We start from the raw sequence: 13176 nt of genomic DNA on the forward strand, positions 1-13176 counted from the left end.
TAAATTCTGCTCTGCTAAACACTGTAGTAACAGCTTTCACACTTGCATTAGTAGCGTTAGGAACGCCCAAATAAACACTTTTCGAAACATGTCCTTGAGGGGAGTACTTAAGTTCATTTAACAAAGCTGCTGGTGTACACTGGGAACAAAAATGGATGGGAATACCTTTTTTTAAAACATAGTGTTAGTCATGGCTTATCAGATGTTCTCATCTATAAGCCTGTTGGTGACACAGCCATACCCATAATCCCAGTATGATTTGTCAGAGGAACCGCCCAGTGACTCTCGTAACAAGCTATCATGCCATCGCTTTGCGTGTCTGCATACCACATTGAAACATTTCATAGCTATGATCATTTAGAATGTTTTGGTTTTAATTCATAACGTTCAGTGTTTGGCTTTGCAGTACTTTTAACACAGTGGGATGTAAAAGAAGTACTCTGACATTAATCTAGGACTTTAAGCTTAACATTAGCAGTTTCACTCTAAAAATAAACTTTCATGTGACACACTCAACATACAGCACACAGACAATTACAGCAATGACTACTGCAACTACAGTTTTCAGCGTATGAAAGTGAGCTAAAAACAACAACAACCTGTGTAAAGCACAGTGAAAATGTGGAATACATTTTAATGTCCAAATTAGATGCAAAAATTATTTAATATAAATTATATTGCTACTGCAGTTCACTAGCACAGGGTGGGCCCCATTAAAGCGACAGACTTCTGTAAATCCTGTCTTGTAAATAGACACCTTGCCTTTTGTGTTTAACTAAAGGCCGTCCTCCCGAACCATTTTGGTAATGATAGCTTTGTGTCAGTTTATGTGCGGCAGTGTAAATGTTTTAATAACATGTTGATGTCATTGTCTGTCATGATAACCATTTTGTGGAGTGCATCTCTTCTTCTCTGTGTACTTCATTGTTATACTGTAGAACAAAAACTGAAGTGGGCAAAAAGCTGTTTTAAACAGAAAAATCATGATAAAAACAGTACAAGTTTCTTGCCTGAATAATTTGTTACATAGTGCTGATTACATTCGGATAACAAGAGTTTGAAAACCTGACATTTAAGTGTTGAAAGTTCTTTTTTTCAAGCAGAGCTAACTTTTCCTGTTGCATGTCTTTGCAACCATCTTTGTGAAGCAGTGGGTGGTCCCATGAACACTAAGGACCACTCCCCGTACACGGGTCCCCTCCCCTGGATTCCCCTCCCTCTGCTAACCAGGAGCCCAGCCCAGCTCCCTGTCCAACCACTCTGCTCAGCCCAGACTAGCAGCCACTCAGAAAAAAAGAGGTTAAAATCAACTCAGAACGGTGGAGGGAGGGAGAGAGAGGGGGCAGAAAACGCCCTGGAAATCTGGTTGATCAAGAAATCGAAAAAGACTGACAGAGTCCTAGCAGACTGCGAAGGCGTGACAGTGTGAAAGTGTTTTTCTTGGAGTGAGGAGAAGTGGAGAAGTTTTCAAGGATGCTCAAGCAGGCGTGAGGCTTCTAGGGCGCTAAGGCTGCGCACAGGTAAAGCTGCACACTTTTTTATTTTCTTTAATTGAAGTTAAAAGTTTTTTTTTAAACTGTTCTTTCGGTTTCTGAACTTTAACAACTCTGCTGCAAGACAACAAATCAGTCGTTCCAACTTGGCCAGAGTTTAAATAACTAACTTGCAAAGGCGTCACAGTTATCTGTCCAGCATTCTTGTTCATAGCACCAGGCACTTGCAGTGAGCGTGTTTATCATTGTAAGATTATTATGAGTTGTTTTATATGACTAGAAAACTTGTCTCCAGAGTTTTTCAAGGACTTTTTATTTTCCCCTAAGGGAATGTTTTTGCATAGGAGCATCTTGCCTAAACAGTGTTATTTGTTTTCATTGTAAATATGTAGAGTGGCAGTAACTTTGTGTGAAAACATTCATACATGATAAATATTTAATTAAAATAGAGCAGGACAGGAGATGAGGGTGTGGGTACACACCCACCACATGAATGCAGACTAGATTGAAGTTGTGCAATTTACTAAGATGCATATAAGTCATTCATGGCTATATACTTTATTGCCTTTAGATGATTTTGATCCTTCTTAGAGATAACAAATAAGAATAGCTACATTTGTGTAGTTATTTCACCTTTGTGCAGTGTGGATGTGTAGATGTACTTTGCATAGTGAGTGGGACTTTTTCTTTTGTACAGGACCTCAATAACCCACATTTTAAAGTTATATCAAAGAGGTGCCGAAATGATTGTTGACAGTGTTGATGTTATCGCTCAGATGTCTCTCTTATCTAATCCAATGTCGTTTGCCAAGAAATGGAAGTTTAAAAAGTTACTACTACTTCCCTATGAGAGTGTACAGCAACAACTTTGGGTGTGGATCCCCCCTCTCTCCTCCCCCTTCTTTTTTTCTCTCCCTCCCTTTTTGTTTGCTGTCTCCTCACAGTGGCACACCCTTTAGTGCCAGTGAAAAAAAGGAAAACCATCCACGCTACAGACAGTTTTTTGCAGCGGGTCTCAGCAAATTACATTTAAATGTCCTTTGTGGGATACTAAGGGTGTGCTGGCGAAGACAGAAAAGTCATGATTATGGCTTTTTCTATGTCTTTTCACTGGATTCACTGTGTTGTTGGTTGGTGGTCTCTCTTTCTCTCTCTCTCTCTCTCTCTCTCTCTCTCTCTCTCTCTCTATATATATATATATATATATATATAGAGAGAGAGATACAAAAAGTATTATATTTTTAAATGCAAACTGCTTCCGTTTATTGGCTAAATATGTATCAGCTTTTGAACAAAACCTTTTTGGTTTGTGTTGCGCAACATGAAGTTGAAAACTTTCACTGCTGCTTGGCTCTGAGGCATATATGCATTTCATGACTTACTTTTTAAGGTCTTGAGCAGAGAAAGATTTGTCTTTGTCTATTTTACCATGGGTCTCTCAACCTGGGCTCCTGGCCAGGGTGTGCAGGGGGAGAAGAAGGGAGGAAGACAGGGAAAGAGAGTCATGGAGTGAGTTGGTGAGGGGGGGATGGGCGGGGCAGGGGGTTGAGGAGGGGAGTAATGGAATGTAGTGGTTTGGAAAGACAAGCTAATTGAAACCAGGTTTGAGGCAGAGCAGGGGGAAGAGCTGAGACTTTGCACGTTTGGGGAAAAGAAAAAGAGGCATTTCTGAAACCCTAAAGTCAGGGGATTATTTTCTTTCCCATAATATATTTAAAGCCTAAAATGGCATCATTTCAGCTGTGGTTTAAAGTAGAATCACTGCATGTAGTGCTGCCTATATTTTATGTGAAGTGGGTGTATAAGTTGAGAATCAGGAGTTCAGAAAGATCCTTTGTTTAATCTCACTTGGAAGTCAAATTTCATTGTGCTGTTGCGTGTCCTCTGCAGCTCCCTCCTGCCACACCCAAAAGTCACTTTAGAGGAGGGTTAGCGAGAGCTGATTTTTGCCCTGCTCTGCGTAGTCTTTTCTACAACGTGCACTTAACTCACACTGGGTGACCCACAGCTGTACATGTGTGGCATTTCTCAAATTGCTCTAGTCAAGGTGATTGATTATAACACAGGCTGCTTAAAGGGCCAAATGTAGTGATTGTCATTTAATCGGCATTATGTTTAGCGTTTTTAGCTTTACTTGGTGATAATACGGTGTGAATAACCAAACTAAACATGATATTTCAGGTGTAGAGTTTTGCTTCAAGAGAGGGTGTGGACCTTAAACATAATAAATTTGAAGCGTGATTTATATTTCAGCTGCTCAAACATTCAGAGCTGCTCCTAACCGCCCCAAAGCTGAAATGCTCGTCAGTTAACAGGGCCTCATCTTGGCCTGGGGTGGATACTGTTTGTCTAAATACTTGCTCTGTCTACCAGTGCAGCAGTACAGAGGGTACATTATTTTGTCACCTAGCAATGTAGGTCACTTGGAATTCCAAAAAGCACACCTTGAAATTTTAAAGCTTCATTGATCACATTTTTCTTTTTCTTTCACTCCGATGTTGCGGCTCTTCTCACCCATGTGACAACCAGCGTCGTTAGTAGGAAGAACTGGAAGAAGAGCATGCCGCATGACAGTTTGGAGCCTTGACAGTGTTGAGATGCTTATCGCAGTTCTCTGCCAGCGCAACTGCGTATTCTCGCAGTGTTGACTGACAGCACAGGCGCGAGGAATGGTGTTACTCATATGTTCCAGTATAAAATGCAAGGAAACTGGTCTCTGGCATGCTTCCTCTGCTATTTCCTCATGGGTTTGTTGAGCGGGTGGTTGAAGAGGTGGGGCGGGGGGTGTTCAGTAAGCTGAAAGAAAGCATGGTGGTTTCGAACAAACTATAGCGTATCCTTTTCACACTTGGCTTTCATTACGAAACCAAGCATTCCGGACGACTCCGTAGACGCACACCCTGGATATTGGTTGGATAAAACAATGCAAAATGTATAGAGTGAGAAGATTTTCAATGAGCAACATTTTTCTTCCCTAAAGTTGCAAATAAAAATTTAACCATAGTGTGCAATTTCAGAACGTCTTTCTAGGCAATCCACCCAGCAGCCACGCCCTTCTCACTCACCCACTGCTGGAATGTTTCAGTGTGTACTCAGTATTCTCTGTGGAGCGCCTATCATTAGCTTGTCTTGTTTTTGAGAAACAGTTATTTTAAATTTGCGATGAAATAGTCACAATAAGTCACAAATAATTCTGTGGCAACCACGCACCTGCATGCAATTCAGACTATTTCACTGTAGATTTTAGCAATGTGGGACCTTCCCAAGCATGGAGCTCAAAAAGGGCGTGAATCATTTCTGTCTGATAAAGCAAGAACTCGCACCAGTACTCCTCCAAACATCTCCTATATAAAAATATCAAAAGCCATCTGTTACTAAGCACTACTTGGAGATACATGCCCTAAATGTCAGGGCAACCATGCTTGGAATGTAAACTGAGAAATACATTCAACATGGTTTTTCTTTATCTGGCACAAGATATTCGAGGATGGAACTCTCGTGTGGTCTAAATAGAAGTGTGAATTGAAAGTACAATCCTGATGCTCTGTTTATGCTTCAGGTTCTTACAGCAAAGGAAGTCTCACATCTATATATACATTCTGCTGCTATGGTTGCCACCTAACTCCTACTCATAACCTTGTCCCCTGTTCCGTGAATGGACTTGTATTTGCTCTCATTCAAGCAGCAGCTGAATATATTGCCATGTTAAACTAAGCGTGGCAATTTTTTGGCGTGACCTGTTTAATGTGTCAGTAAGCCTCTTGTGATGTTCTTTTTATATGGCTGATCTGTTCAAACTTGGCGCTTCTCTTTGGTCTAACTTGTTATGCCAGTTCAAAATTTACATCCTAGCTGCTTGATAGTCATGCCACTGAAACTATTGTTGGGCATTAGCCCAGGATCACTTCTCATTTAATAGCAGAACAGATCTTAAAAAATAGTTTGAATAAGCTTTTTTTTTTTTTCAAATCAAATCAAGTTTTTTGTCTATAGCACAGTGTTACATATACAATCTCAAAGGCAGTTCTTGGTGTAATAATAGGAATGCAAAAAATAGGAATGCAAAGGAACAGGATCTCTAAAAAACCTGTAAGAACCCTCGAGAGAGGAAATTAAAACTGAGGTCTTAAATGTCTTGGTGTGTAATAGAGAACAAGCAGTTATGACAGAACTGTGCAGAGCTTAAAAAGTATGTGAAAATCAAGGCAAAGCTGAAGTATGCTTCAAATGCAACCCCTCATTTCTGATTTTTTAAGAGCAAGAGAGGAGGATTTTAAGAGTTTCTTCAATTTTTCCATTTGGTGCATGACTCCTGCCAAAGTCACAATGGCTTAATCAGAAGCAGGCCAAGTTAGCGTCAGTGGGCAGGCTTTAGTCTTATGTTGGACTTGTGGTTTGCTTCAGGGCTATGTGGACTATGGAGTGCAGAAAACAACCAATTATTTTGACTCTCGTTCCTTTTATACACGTCACACGTGCACGTCCTATCTGCTTTTGTGAAGGAACATTGAAGGCCAGATACTGCTGTCTTCTTTGGTATTTCTTCGCTTTTGCTGTGTCTAAATACAATGCAGCAGGGGGGGAAAGAGAGTCTGTTTTGTTTTGACAACAAGACTGATTAGGTCACTGGTCTTCTCTCCGTATCTGCCTTGCTGTACTGAGGTCTTTTTATCTGCTCATAATCAAATTTTATCAGAGCTCCACTCTGTGTGATACACTCTGAAATTGAGCCTTAATCATTGTCACATTGCTCCTCTTTTCTCATTACTAAATTGATTGGATTTGGCAATCAAATTGGTAGACGGACTAAAGCTGCTTTGATCAGTTTCCAGAATGTATTGACCTACTTAAGCACAAAGTATGAAAGTTAACAGTCCAGGTTTGGAGGCATGTCTCTTTTTAAGTGATGGGGTGATGAGCTGGCTGCTGTTTACTGCGTCAGTGAAGCGCATGTTAAGCCAAAAGACACAAATGTAACCTCTCAATGCACATTTGACACACGTCTTAGGGTGCCATCACAGATGCACTGCTGACTTAACGTTGCATTTTTGCTTGTTTGAGTGGAACCTGGAGGTTGGGGGTGTGTGGTGGACTCATTGCAGGTGGGTGGGCACTCCAGCTGTGTGCGGGGTGGGCAGCACAAAATAAAGCTAGAGTTAGTGTCAGAAGGAGGACATTTCTTTGGAGTTAGTCACTGTAGAAGAGGTTGGGCTTTCTTCCAGCTGGCCTGAGGGCTCTATCAAGGAATGTGTGTGACTGGAGGCCTGGGTGGGGCTGTGCACTGTGCTACTCCCTCTGCAAGTAAAGCCGAGAGGCAAAGCGACACGATCTGTGTCGTGGACTGTGGTATGGTACTTCTGGGCACTGCGTGTTTTTATTTGCTTCCTTCACTGTTTGTTGACCACATTTTATCTTCCAGAAATACCTGCAGATGTGCTATGTGTGTGTGGTCTTACCAAGACACTGAGTAAAGAGGGTGGGGCAAACTGTCTCATATATTTTGATTTTGTTAAATCCGATATGCCTATTTCGTCATTTTCTATCATGACGTTGTAGCACAACACCTAAAAGCTTACACATATAATAACTTTATCACTAAGGCAAACACAGTGTCACATTTTCTTTAGTCTACCTTGTTGTATTCTGTGACATAACAGTCCGAATCAGTAACAGGGGCATGAGTATACACAGCTGCTGTGGTGCAAGTCTCACTTCACACATGTAATGCGAACCCATTACTGGCTGGTATTTTATCTCAGCTATGTATTCTATTGGTGCAACAGAAAACAGGCCAAACTTTACTACGTTTTTTAAACTTTGCATCACTGTTAGGGGCTTTGTTACATTGCACAGGTATTAAAATCTGACTGTTCCATCTCACAAATATAGTAATGAGCAGTTTAGGTTATTGAACATAAAATGTTGGGAAGGGGGAAGTTAATGATGGGGTTGAAGAAGAATTTTCCTGAAGGGCATGTTCCCACTGGTGCTGCATGTCTCTGCGCACATCAAGTCTGGTTCTGTTTGTACTGAGACTGACAAAAAGAGGGCTTTGTTTCACAATAACACAATAATTGGCATAAGACCTGTAAGATGTTGGGCTAGTTACAGCACGTGTCTCACATTTTCAGCTTTGCCTTGATTTTCACAAACACAAGACTGACTTAGTGTAAAGAATGATGCTCAGAATTTAAATGATAGATTCAATTTAGGCAACAAACTTTGCTGCTATATTTGCTATTATTGCTTCGCATTTCTGCCTTTCTGTTGTGGTTTGATATTTTTACAGTCTTCCATGAAGCAGTGAAACTAAGGCAGATCAATGCATTAGCATTTTTAATAGTATACTTCCTCTCTGAATTCCTCTATAGCCAAATTTTCTTCATTTTTAATCAATTTCTAGCAAACCTACTTGTTGTAGTTTGGCTAGTTTAGAGACAAACAAGTGGTTAAATTGATTTAAAAAGACATATTTCCTTACCAGTGTCAACACTGCTTCCAGCTACTTGTTGGTTAATTATTAAAGCCTCTTAAGGTGATGATTGATCAGCATCAGTAGTCTACTACATTAGACTACTTTATAAACGTATCTAAAAAGAAGTAAAGGAATGAATACCTGTGATTAAGTCTAGTCATGAAAGTAAAAAGTGCAGGGGCTTTTTTGTAAATATTTTCTTATGCATAAGTATGGTAAGCTTGTAAGCTTCTAAAGTGAATCCCCACTTTTTCAGTTCTGCCTTTCCCATCTCTTAATGTGTAGGCTAACATTCTATAGCACAGCTAAATTTCATCACTTAGTACTGAATCCTACCACAGCATTTGACTTTATCATTCATATGGAGATGCACCTCGTAACATAGCAGGGACTTCTATGTGGAAAAGACATGCATAGCTTTTTGTCATCTGTCAAGCATGTGACTGAAACTCAACTTTATATAGCAACATGGAATGTTATTGCAAAAGAGAGCAGCAAAGGTTTCTTTGCTGTCTTAGCAATACTTAATCTGTGTACAAATCATACTAATTGTGTTTTTTTTTCTCAACAGAAGTCAAGAATACAAGAACAGAAGCAATAAACTGAAGCTCCTTGGCTTTGCTTGAGCAATCCAAGGTAAGTGAGTGCCCTTAAGTATATTGGAAACGATACAAAGAAAATCTATGATAGACTACATAACCATCACTTTGCTCAAACACTAACTAGTCAGTGTTACCACAGAGCAGCATCTATTTTATGGTCAGACTGCAAACCGCTTTTGGAATGTTTGCTGCAAAGCCTCCAACGTAACTGGAAGGTCATGCCGCCGTCATTCAGCTGTGAAAGGCCTGCCTTGTGGAAACCTGATACCTGGGTGCTTCTGCTCCATGTGTCTCCTTTTGGTATCCCGTCCCTCCTCCCAAAGTGACCACCTGCTTCACTCAAGTCCCTTTTCCCTTCTTGAGAAACGACCATGTCAAGAGCCCGCCAAAGATAATTTACTTCTTTTGTGTGTAGGGAAAAACTAGCAGTACTTTGACTGATTAGTGTTAAATCTGTAGGCCAATGATACTGTATAAATGATCCATATCCAGAAATGCTCTGTGGTTGCATTCGAGGTAACAGAAGCTTTTGTTTGTCTGGCTGGCTGCTCATATCCCCTTCTGGACAGACATACCAAGCCATAATAAAACATGACAGACAAGCCCGTTGATCTACCTTCGTATTTGGCATTGGATCAGCGGTACTCAGGCACGTTATAGAAATGAAAGAGAAAGAATACAGAGCTGAATGACTGTCATGTACTGTCAACTCCTGGAGTCCCAGACCATTTGCTATGATTTCAAGAACAAGGGCTCATTCATTTGGCATATGTTTATAATCATAAGGTCTTTTTGGGTTAATTGTTAATTTTCCTAATTTAGTTTATACTTAATTACACTACTTTCTAAGTTTATCTTAAAATAAGCAAAGAAATTAATAATTGTGATTAAGTTGAGTAATGACAGTAAAAAGTGCAGGGACTTTTTGCAAATATTCTCTTATGCATATCTCTGAACTTGTAAGCTTCTGAGGAGAATCCCCACTTTTTCAGTTCTGCTTGGATGCCTTTCTTTAATGTTCTATAACATAGCTTGACAACAACCCCCCCCCCCCCCTTTTTAATTGCCTCACTTTAATTTTTTTTAACATACTCTTTTCCTTATATCTCTTTCTGTGTGTTTCAAATTCCCCCTTGATTTCTGTTGCATGCCTCAGCTTCCCCCCACAGCTTGCTGCCAGAAATATGTCAGAACGTCTAGGACACAATGGCCCAAATAGTTCAAACATGGTAAGCCTGTGTGCTAGGCCAAAATCAAAATATTTATCAAAACTATATGATTATGCTTGAAAATAAACCTTTGAAGGGATAAAGGGATAGTTGTGTCCCACGATTATGCGTATGAATGTGGATGCATTCTTAACTTCCCACCCTGTTTTTATAAACCCAATAATATTTCTTATGCTTTTCCCCTGTGAACATTTTTTCTGAACAATTATCTCATCTAGCAGTAATCTGTACAATGCCAATAAGACTAGCAAAAGAGAAAAACAAGATCATGTGAAAGGTTTGTCAGTTATTTGGGTCTGTTTTTATTGACTGGATTAGGACAGGATATATTCGGGCAAAATGAGCTGTGTTCGAGCCCATGGGGAAGACAAATTCCCTTTGATTTCTCCCAAATGCTGTGAGTGTGGGATCTGAAGGACACTTTAAAGATTTTGTAAATGGCTGCATCAGTTGGCCTGATTTGAATTTGCTCTACCCAAGATAATTAAATAAAGCTGTGTTTTTTGGTACTGTTTTTTTTTTACCCCTTCAGTTTTCACACATTTCAACTATAACTGATGCATATAATGTTGCAGCTTGAGGTCTTGATAGATTCGTGTTTCAAGGTACTATGAGGCCATGCGGAAAAGCACAATGTGATAGAAAGAAGGGAGGAGGACAGATGAAGCAACAAAGTGAAGATCAGGTTTTATATACCTGCAAGCGGCTGGAATCACCTTTGGAATGAGCATTATCCTATTCTCCGGCATAATCATGCTCAGTGGCTAAATGCTATTTTTTCAAAGAATTTTAATTTTACCTCAAAGCATTGCATGCTTTCTTCAGTATTCCCAACCATGCAGATCCAGTCTATTTATTGACTTGTGTTAATTTGCAGAGGGCTTGTTATGTGACCTAGGACTGGCATCAACAGACTACAAATAACTGAGACAATAGTTCATATTACACAGAACTGTATGCACCACCTAGATCTGCAGTCTTAATTTGGACATTGCAGGAAACACCAGAACTGTTTTCTTCTAACGATCTCATTTGTTTGAAACACTGCATTTTAGCTGCATGGCAGGAGTGGCATATGGCTGCTGAATAAGTGATGCATATTACAAAACCTCTTAAAACTGTTGCTTCTTTAGCTTCGTCTCAGGTTCCTCTTGTTTCCAGCAACTTGTTATCTTGTATAACAGAGAGGCAGTATCAGTGAATGAGGAAGGGATTCGTGGCCTGTGTGGTAACTGTGTTCTTGACTGTGGTGTAAAATTATATTAATTTTTCTGCTAATATTATTATTTCTAGCACATTGACATTAACATTAAAATACATATATTTGTAAGGTCAGACAAGATTATCAGTCTTATTTTTTTTCCAAGTTATTATTCCTTAAATCTTTGTTTTTAATCATAATCACAATAAACACAGGAAACTAATCACCAAAGTGACTCATATCCTGTTTCATTCATCACAACTATGAATAGGCTTTTGCCATTTTCTGTTGGCCGATAGAACCTTTGTTAAATCCTCCTCAATGGTTACAGTAGGCATTTGTAGTGATTGTCTCACTGAAATGACTGTGGTACTAGAGCTTTGCTACTGTCTTGTGGTGCAACATCATTAATCAAAAAGTACTTCCAATAGTGTTGTCACCAATCACATTACATTCTCTCGAATTTAAAAAAAAACAAACAACAACATAAAAATCCCTTTCTATTGGTAGAGACACATCATCGTGGAACAGCTTTGTATATTTCGAGGAGTGGGTGGTGGAGAGCTTGGTACTAACAAAACAATAGGTTCTGTGTTCCAAAAAGGAGAGTGGGTATTACCAGTCAGCATGTTTGTGGACACATGTCTAGTAATGTTGTCAACAAACTTTATCATTGATGTGATGATCTTTTTACATTGCAAACAGCGATAGTGACAGTTGTTGAAAAGCTAAGCATGAATTTCAGTTGGCCTAATTTAAAGTGATATAAATATGGTAAATTTGGTAATTATTTGAAGGTATAATGTATACCTTATGTACTCTGATGGCCTCACCCAACCTAATGTGTGCTACTACAGCGTAAAGAGGTAGATCATTGTCATCAGCTTTGTAAAAACTTTCAGCTGTAGTGATAAAAAAATTAATAACAAATCTATGGTTAATTGCTGAAAAGGAATTCATAGCTCTTGTTATTGAACAGAACTACAAGCTTAATGTGGGATCCTATACAAGGGTGCAACTGTTTTCCTATTAGATTAGTGTTTGTGGTTGTACATCTGTATTAGAGTAGTAACTCTTTTAGGTGATGTATTTGTTACCATACATTTCTCCACCTTGGTGTGTTTTTGGTTTTTTTCTTTAAATAAAGTACCTGTGACCCTCACTTTTGTTTCTATTGATGTTTGAGTTGATCTGTACGCAGGGGATTTGGCTGTTTCCTCAGGGCAGGGAGTGGTCTGACTTCAACCAAGTTTCCAAAACGTAGTGCATCCTGGAGGGAAGGGAAGGCACTTATAGTTAGATAGGCTATATTGTCTGAAGGAGTTTTAACACCATCTAGTGTTCACTTTTGGGTCTTTTAACCCAGGCTCCTTACAAAGTGGGATGTGGATAGAATTTGTTCAAAGTCTGTCTTTTGTTTTTGCAGGAAAACAAAGAGAATTTGTGCTACAACGAGGCTTGAATTGAAGAAAACAAAAACAAGGTATTTTAGGAATTTAAGGTTTAAGACTAGTATTCCATATTTTATGCTGTAAAGAGTTTTTGCCAACTAACTATGATTTTTTCTGTTGAACCTGCTATTTTTATGGCTATGTTTACAGATGGCTGACGAAGAGGAGACAAGGGAGGTACTCTTTCCAGATTGGGAAGGTGCTGACAAAACTGGCATGACCATTGAACAGACAAGTGGAGGACAGCTCTTTGTTAAGGAGGTGAAAGGAGAGTCACCAGCAGCACGGTCTGGAAAAGTATATGAAGGTAACAAATTCAGTTTTTGTTCAAATATGTAGCTTTCACCAAATGTTTAGTAAGATGTGCACGCTGACTTTTGCTCTTTTGTTTTTTTGTGCTGCTTCCACTTAAATCATAGGTGACCAAATTGTGGGTGCCACTATCTACTTTGAAAATATGAGTTCTGAAGAAACAGCAGAGCTACTAAAGACACTGAACAAACACAAGGTTGGACTGAAACTACAAAACAAAGGAGACAAATCCCCTTACTACTCACCGCTGAGCACACCATGTCGTTCACCAGTCAGCACCCTTACATGGGAAGGAAAGACCCGCTTTGGAGATTCCAGTCCAGATATCATTCTTGTAAGTTCTTTTTAAAAAACAAAAAAGGGGAAAAAGCCCCCCAAACAAACGAAAGAAAAACCAACTACATTATCACTCA

General features: G+C 39.5%; 1 protein-coding gene across 3 annotated transcripts in view; it reads left to right on the forward strand.

Annotated features, from left to right (window-relative positions):
- Window positions 1-1277: 1277 nt before the first annotated feature.
- ahnak (AHNAK nucleoprotein) overlaps window positions 1278-13176 on the forward strand; it is a 33535-nt gene continuing 21636 nt past the window's right edge. For 2 of the 3 annotated variants that reach the window (XM_082502233.1, XM_082502234.1), the window contains exons 1-5: window positions 1278-1520; window positions 8540-8604; window positions 12427-12483; window positions 12602-12758; window positions 12871-13097. In XM_082502233.1, coding sequence (XP_082358359.1) covers window positions 12602-12758; window positions 12871-13097 — 384 coding nt within the window. In that variant the 5' untranslated portion in view covers window positions 1278-1520; window positions 8540-8604; window positions 12427-12483. The remainder of the gene's footprint in view (window positions 1521-8539; window positions 8605-12426; window positions 12484-12601; window positions 12759-12870; window positions 13098-13176) is intronic. The other variant, XM_082502235.1, reaches the window with a different exon arrangement.

The sequence above is a fragment of the Aulonocara stuartgranti genome, assembly GCF_965226115.1.
Source record: "Aulonocara stuartgranti genome assembly, chromosome: 2".
Lineage (NCBI taxonomy): Eukaryota > Metazoa > Chordata > Actinopteri > Cichliformes > Cichlidae > Aulonocara > Aulonocara stuartgranti.